Here is an 8349-nt window from a genome sequence, read left to right as displayed (position 1 = left end):
TTTAAAAAAAAATACTCACACATCTCAATGGTTATTTTACACACACACACACACACACACACACACACACACACACACACACACACACACACACACACACACACACACACACACACACACACACACACATTTGACACAGTCAACATTTAATCAACTGTTGACCCATTTACTTTGACATTATAATGATTTATTTCTACTCTGTTTCATTTTAAAGACTGATTGGAACCACTGTGACACACAAACACACAAATCAGTAAATGAATGAGACATGCTAATGTTATACTGTAACATCAACTTATTCAATTTAGCCGTACAAAGACTCCAAATAATTGGACTTTTATTAGTCCGATCAGTATTTAACTTATAACTAACTTTGTCATCAAAAAGATCTTTCAAGGAAATAATTTGTCTATAATTTATCAAGATTTGTGATTGTAAAGTTACTTAAAAGGCTTTACAATTTTAGATATTGTCAGTATATTAATATTCTATATTTCAGCCCCCAATTTAAAGTATTGGATGAACCAGTGTTGGGTTCTGATAATTACACATAATAGCTCTACAAAATTGTGGGACTTTAATTTTTTCATGATAAGGTAGCCAGTGAATGCCTGCTACTGTAGTTTGAGATCCAAAGCTCTGCTTGAAGTCATAACTCTCGAAAACACTGCCATTACCTAAGCTTTAATCAGTGTTTACCATTCCAAATTTTAAGCCAAGTTTCCAATAATATCAGTTTATATAAATTCCATTTCAATTTTACCATCCTGAAATTTGACATTCCCTCCTACCCAACACATAGGTTTCCTGCCATGGTCTGAGGCAAAATCCTCTCCCTCTCTTTCTTTAATGGCTCTATATCTGCTGTATCTGTCCAGCGACTGCCAGAGGAGATGCCAGTGCTGGTTCCAGCCAACAGAATATCATGTGCTCGCTCTCCTCTGGGGCTCTATGAAGAATCGGTTTTCTTGAGTTGCAGCTGAGGCAAAGTTCAGGCTTGTTGTTGTATTGGATAATGATTGAGTAAATACACAATTTTACAAATAGGCTACCTAAAGTGCTGCTGGGAATAATCGGCTGGCAGAGAAGGGCTTGCCTGAGGAGCTCAGTATCGCAAATAAACTGAATAAATGCTTATGGAAGTATAAAAGGTGTAAAGTGGATGAGGAAAAGAGTTAGCATTTAGAGGTGTAGTATAAAAAATAAAATAGTAAAATAAAATAATTATGTGTTACTGTATTACCTTTCTCAATGACATGAGTAGTTATAGTCCTCTCTGCAAGGCAAAATACAATATTACATTAATACAATTTATAAAAAAGCATGTCAAATGTAATCTATATGCTGTTGATGATGTTATTATTTTATGTGAAACTTAAAGAGAGAAATCATTAATGGAGGATGAAATTTAACTTACTGATGAATGTTAGTGGAATCTCATGGTAGGTGTATCCAGATACAAACTACACACAAACCATAATAAAGATAAAAATAGAACCAACTGATAAAGTGATATGTGTGTTTGTTTGGTGATGTACTGGACTGTGATGGACCTGTTATATCATGTGAGATAGTGTACAGATATGATGTGTGCTCTGCTGTACCTTCAGCTGTATGTATCTGATGAGTCTCTTCAGCAGAAGAAATATGTCTTCACGGCCAACTGGCAGATCTGTGAAATGCAGTAAAATGATTTTTTAAGCTCTGGGGACTGTGTCTCCTGTCTCAGGAATTGTACAGTTATATAAGAGTGGAAAAACCAGGTACACTGAAGATAAAGACCATCTATGCAATTGATTTTGACTTAATACATGTAAAAATATTCTTAATCCCTCCAAAATGTTACATCTTAAACGCTGTTAGTAATATACCTTGAGGATATAAGATGGTCTTCACTACATGGACCACTCCATTGGATGTCATAAGATCAAAATCTGGAACCTCCACTGAATTTACATAGATGGAGTTGTTAACCTGAGTGTAACAGAAATATATTATTTTATACTTATTTAATACACGAGTTTCACAATTTGATGTGAATTACTGAAATAAATGAACTTTTCCACGACATTCTAATTTATTGAGATGCACCTGTATACAGTATAAGTTTTATAATAATTTAAAAAAATATATTACGTACATAAGTCTTCTCAAATATTTATGCAAGCCTTATAAAACCCTTTGAAACCCTTTAAATACAGACAAATACAACTGCAGGACATCGTATTAAGAGGTCACTTCCTTGTTTTGGCTCTGTTTGCAAGATATCTGTGTATAAAGTAATTTTACATTTACAGTGCTGATATCTGTTTTCTACAAAGGAAGTGTCTGGACATTAGGAGACCCATTGTTCTAGCTTTTAGAGGGAGTTGCAGGTAGAGGTGTTTCTGAGATTTGAATTATGAGTTTGATTGATGGCAACAAAATGTCTGGAAGTTATGACCTTACCGCTGTAGCAATGCTCCAAATTCACACACAAAATTGCCCTATTCCATAGACCTTCAGCTATACACAAACACAGAAAGAGAAATGTTCATAGTCCTAATTAGGATGAGATGTATGTGTTTTTTTATAATCAAGTCAGCTTCATACTCAATGTTATCATGCTGGTATGTTTCCTTTAAAGGATTTAAGTGAATGGTCTGGATTTGGTCAGACACAGGAAATTTGTGCTACGTCTAATTGCATTGTCTGACGATAACAACATGTCAGGTCCTTCCTCTCTTGTGCTACCAAAATATTAGTATTGGCTCAAATTTAAAAGTCACTCTTTCAGAGTTTTATTATGGAGTTTGCAATGTCTTTATACATTAATCATGTAACTGGAAAAGCTAATTATGGGACATCTTTATCATAATCACTGTTGGGATAAAGCTGACATTTGGAAATCTCTACCTTTTCACTAATTATGGTATTTAATCAGATAAAGTTGGTTTGTTAGTGCCTAAAAAACCTGACAGATAAAATATCCTATTTTAAAATAACAATTCCAGTGTACTTACAGACAGCACTTGAAGGTTGTTGCCCTGAATGGTCTTGAGAAGATTAGTCACTCCACCCTCCAAGCCTCCATTAATAAAGACACCATTGCTAAAGTGGTAGAGCAGGATCGCCCTTAGGCCGTTGATGTCGCCTGGATAACACAATAGTCATAATGTCACTGTGAGGAAACAAACCAATCAAAAGTTGGACATCATCTAAAAAATATAGAGGATAAAATGTTTACTTTTCAGAAGAGCGATGTCTTCCTCTGTCAGGGTGCCAAAGGCGGCATCGATAGGAGCAAAGAGTGTGTACGATCCTTCCTGCTTCAGTAGATCTGTCAGTTCAGCACTCTCCATCAGAGACAGGAAGATTCTGGAATAATTCAGCCATGCAGCCAATTAATTATTTGTACATACATACATACATACATACATAGTTGTAATTTTTATTTGAATGAATGAATGATGCATTTATATTATTTAATTTAATATTTATTTAATATTTCAATATCATTTTTAATTACATGCAGAGATTATCCTGTTAAATTAAGTGTTTTTCAGTGTATATAGTAAATTAACTTACAGTTAAGTTTTTCTGCAGCATTTTTTTTTACATTTTATCCTGTTACCTTTACAGTTTTACAGTTTAGTTAATAAAATAATATTAATCATATTAAGTCATGATGATAATCTCACTTAAAGCGTCCGTCTTTTAAGAGCAGGTCATAGATGGTTGTCTCGGGTGGCTGAATCAGTGATCGCATGAGATGAAGGACACCGTTACTTCCTTCTCTGCTGCCTCTGGCCATACATGCATTCTCAATACACACAGCCTAAAACACACACATAAAAAGGAGAATGAAATGATAGTTGTGCCTTGGACACTTTGCAGAGTATTGAAACAAATACAGTATAGTTAGACAAGGACATCTTTAAAGCCTATGAACGTATCTGAAGTAAATAAGAGTATAAAATGTAACTGCCAGCACAATAAACATTTAAAAAGTAGTTGTTTTCACTCATGTAGTTTATACAATAATTGTTTGCAGGTCCCCAATCTTTCACTAATTCTCCTTCTCTTAAGTCTTTCTCTCTCACCGTGCGATAAATGAAGACTCTGAGCAGTTTTCCTCCCAGGGTTTCGAGCAGTTGGCCATTGTAGAGGTCACTCAGAGAGACTCTGAGTTTCACAATTTGGTTTTCCAGAATAATTTTCAGGAGACGCTGATCCATGGACATTACCTCATCTGCATGACAGGTGAAGACACTAAGTTATTGTGACATTTTAACCATCCGTGTGTGTGTATGTGTTTGTCTCTCTCTCTCTCTCTCTCTCTCTCTCTCTCTCTCTATATATGTCCATATTGTATTAAATTATATATAAATTACATATTTTTTTAATTTTTAGAAATTATATATAAATGTATGATAATATAATTAATATAATGCTATATAAAAATGTATTATTTAAAATCACATCAAATGTATAAAATCAATTATTAATTAATAAATTGTTAATTATTGTAACTATACAATTATTATATTTATTTAAATATTAATTTATTATAAATAAATAAAAAATATAGTGCATATATATTTTTGTAAAAAAAAATTATTAGTTTATTCAGGCCTCCTCCAAAACAAAAAGAAAAGAAAAAGGAAAAAAGGAAAACTTCTGGTAAGCGTTCACAGTTATCTCTTCATGAGTCATGAGGTCAACTCACCAGAGAAGGCTCCATTCAGTGGGGCAAGAATAGTATACTCAGTCTCAGGCTGCATGGCGGCAGACAGGCCAAGCTCAGACACCATGTCACTGAAGATGCTCTGAGATTTGCCTATAAGCTCCATCACCTGCTTGGCTGCAAGACAAGATACACACTGATCACAACTGTAGATTTAGATGTTATACCAGTGACAATAAATTTATATTTGAATATATGCAAATTTATGACATATGTATGTAATTTTTAAAGTGAGCTGTCCCTTTAAGATAAAATAAAGTCAGACTGAACCCAGTGGGTAGTCTCACCTGAGTCAGGCATGAGCACCTGGTTGATCAGATGAATGACCCCATTGCTGGTGACAATGTCCTTCTTCAGCACCATCTTGATACCATTGACTGTGAGACTCTCACCATCACATCCAATCTCAATATTACTGCCCTCAAGAGTCCCATAGACGGAGCCTGCCATAATGGCCTCAGAGCACTGCACTGAGTTCAGGAGGTGGTACTTCAAAAGGGCTTGTAAAATAAATAGAACAAGAGAGATGGAGAAAGGTTAAGTGACAGATTGAAAGATAAACAGTGTGGTGACCTAAACTGTTGGGATGTCTTTATCGTCACAGTCCAGTAAGCATCAAGATAATGACCACTAGAGACAATTAAAAACACAGAAGCTCATGTTGTCCAATGGGACACCCGCCCAGTTCTTCCTGTGCGCAAGCAATGTGGTGGAGAGCTGAGACTCTTACGTCAACTGTGATATCACTTTCCCAGCAGCTGAGCTTATTTTGCCAATTTCCTGCATCTGTTTAAGCTGTACATGTATGTGCAGACTGACAACTTTAAGTGCTACACCGAACCAAAATTCAAATCAAAACCACCTTCTTAAGACAGGTCCTATTCATCTACACTTCTACACTTTACCACATGGGCTACTCGTTAACAGTCAGCTGTGGAGCACACATTAATGCACAATGGTGCATTGAGAGTGAATGTTGGCTGCAAAAGGGACAAATAGGACACTTTAGGGTGGTGGTTCTCAGTCAGGGAGCTGAGAACCAATAGATGGCCACAGCACACTTCCAAGGTAGCTCAAGATGACTTAAAATAATTTTTGTAAAATACAAAGCAAACTTTAAAATAAGCTAAAACGGTAAAAAATTTAGTTTCCTCAAAAAAAATAAAAAAGACATGCGTTTAATGATTCAAAATGTGAACGTACCAGTTTCCGAAATATTCCTATGAACGATTTATAAAATGTCTGTATAATCAAAAATGTTCATAAATGCATCTCTATTTTTAAATCTCCACTTCATCATAAATTTAAGTGTATGTATTATTATGATTATTGTTTTATGTGAGTAATGAATATAAATGAATTCATTTCAGTGATGTAATAATGAAGGAGCAGTTAAAATGTTGCTCATTTGTGCATATAATGAGGCCCCAGGTTCCCACATTCTTAGAAAACCTGGATATATGAGGGAATTTTCAAAGCATGATTTCTACATGAAAAAGTCAGGGAAATTAATAAAATCTTAAGAAGCCATTTCTATAATGATTAATGAATATATAATTTTCTAGTTATGTCAAGCTCTAAAATATTTTATTGGAAGTACTGCGAAATTGCTATTTATGAGTAAAAAAAATAAAAAATTTAAAAAACGTATCATATAATCACAAATCGTGAGGAACATTTCCTGAAACTGTTCTTGAAACTTTAAGCTTCATTACATTACAGTAGAAGTACCAGAAATACCCGGGCCTACATGGGGGGCCTTGGATTATTGTCTTGGACAGTCAATCCTTGGAGTCAAAAAAGTTGAGAACCACTGCTCTAGGGTTCTGTGGACATCATGTACACATGCGAGCAAAGTCCACGAGACCGCAGGTCCACATCAAGTGACTCATTTGGACAGGGCCAAAGATTCTGTAAGAGCCAGAAGTGATGTAATGCTGACATCTGTGTGGTCTTGAGGCATGAGGCATGCTGAAAAACAAATTTAAGTAGAAAAAATACACAAGAAAATCAGTTTTTGTCAGTGTGCTGTAGAGCTTTAAACCAGAATACTAATGCCTGATCTGCTCTAATGATTTGCGTTTTTTCACACGTCATTTACATCAGTCGGGTCTTGAGATAATTGGCCTCAGAAGAAAGTCTAGGTTACTTGTGTAACCCTCGTTCCCTGAAGGAGGGAACGGAGACGTTACGTCAGTCGTGACTGATGAATTGGGATCTCGCCCAAGAGCCCAATCACCTTCGAGTGTTAACTAAAAAAGCCAATGACAGTTGGCGTGCAAAAGCACAAGCAGACAAAGAGCTGGTCTGAGGTCCTGAAGCTCCGCGTACGGTCCACGTAAATGCGCAGAGTGCGAACGGGACAGAGCAGAGCGATGGCTGGGTCTGCCTCCTCCCGGGGCAGCGCTTGCAAGTTCACCACCTGATCCCTGAAAGGCGTGGTGGGAACTTTGGGCACATATCTGGGCCGGGGTCTCAGGACAACGTGAGAGTTACCCGTCCTGAATTCTAGGCACGAATCGTCGACCGAGTATGCCTGCAGGTCCCCTACCCTCTTGACTGAGGCCAATGCGGTGAGGAGCGCTGTCTTTACTGACAGAACCTTAAGCTCTACTGACTGCAGAGGCTCGAAGGGCGCCTCCTTCTGGGCTGTCGGGAGCGAGGGGAGATCCCAAGAGGGTAACAGGTGAGGGAGCGGAGGATTTAACCTCATTGCCCCTCTGAGAAACCTGATGACCAAGTCGTGCTTCCCCACAGACTTACCGTCTAGTGCATCGTGATGCGCGGCAATGGTGGCAACATACACATTCAGGGTGGAGGGAGACAGCCTTCGCTCCAACCCATCCTGCAGGAAAGAAAGCACGACTGCGATCGGGCATCTACGGGGGTCTTCCCGGCGGGAAGAGCACCAACCGACGAACAGGTTCCACTTCAGCCTGTAAGCGTGTCTGGTAGACGGGGCTCTAGCTGAAGCGATGGTGTTTACTACCGCTGGAGGTAGCCCACCTAGAACCTCCGCGTCCCGTCCAGGGACCATAAGTGGAGATTCCACAAGTCTGATCGCAAGGTGCCAGAGGGTGCCCCCTCTCTGTGAAAGGAGATCACTCCTCAGAGGAATTTGCCAAGGAGGGGCATCAGTCGCGAGGAGCATCAGTTCGGGGAACCAAGTCCGACTGGGCCAATATGGCGCTACCAAGAGGACCTGCTCCTCGTCCTCCCTGATCTTGCACAGTGTCCGTGCGAGAAGGCTCACTGGGGGAAACGCATATTTGCGTAGGCCCCGAGGCCAGCTGCACGCCAGTGCGTCCGTGCCGAGGGGTCCCTCGGCCAGGGAGTAAAACCACTGGCAATGGGACGTGTCCGGGGAGGCAAACAGGTCTACCTGAGCGTCCCCACAGCGTCTCCAAATCAGCTGGACTGTCTCGGGGTGGAGTCACCATTCTCCCGGAAGGGCGGGCTGACGTGAGAGCTCGTCGGCTGCACGATTGAGCTCGCCTGGGATGTGAATGGTGCGAAGCGACCTCAGATGCTTCTGACTCCAGAGGAGGAGATGGCGGGCGAGTTGCGACATGCAACGGGAGCGTAGACCGCCCTGGTGGTTGATGTACGCAACGGTCACAGTG

General features: G+C 39.3%; 1 protein-coding gene across 3 annotated transcripts in view; it reads right to left on the bottom strand.

The window, feature by feature from the left end:
- Nucleotides 1–8349, bottom strand: part of LOC107555184 (periostin-like) — a 34130-nt gene that overhangs the window by 8099 nt on the left and 17682 nt on the right. For all 3 annotated transcript variants that reach the window (XM_016237902.1, XM_016237903.1, XM_016237901.1), the window contains exons 8-17: nucleotides 5014–5226; nucleotides 4709–4843; nucleotides 4083–4231; nucleotides 3681–3817; nucleotides 3227–3357; nucleotides 3003–3133; nucleotides 1872–1974; nucleotides 1605–1672; nucleotides 1418–1463; nucleotides 1244–1276 (exon numbers count right to left, since the gene is read on the bottom strand). In XM_016237902.1, the coding sequence (XP_016093388.1) occupies nucleotides 1244–1276; nucleotides 1418–1463; nucleotides 1605–1672; nucleotides 1872–1974; nucleotides 3003–3133; nucleotides 3227–3357; nucleotides 3681–3817; nucleotides 4083–4231; nucleotides 4709–4843; nucleotides 5014–5226 (1146 nt within the window). The remainder of the gene's footprint in view (nucleotides 1–1243; nucleotides 1277–1417; nucleotides 1464–1604; nucleotides 1673–1871; nucleotides 1975–3002; nucleotides 3134–3226; nucleotides 3358–3680; nucleotides 3818–4082; nucleotides 4232–4708; nucleotides 4844–5013; nucleotides 5227–8349) is intronic.

This window comes from Sinocyclocheilus grahami, unplaced genomic scaffold (assembly GCF_001515645.1).
Source record: "Sinocyclocheilus grahami isolate Dianchi unplaced genomic scaffold, SAMN03320097.WGS_v1.1 scaffold526.1, whole genome shotgun sequence".
NCBI lineage: Eukaryota > Metazoa > Chordata > Actinopteri > Cypriniformes > Cyprinidae > Sinocyclocheilus > Sinocyclocheilus grahami.
This window is presented reverse-complemented; position numbering and strand designations above follow the sequence as displayed.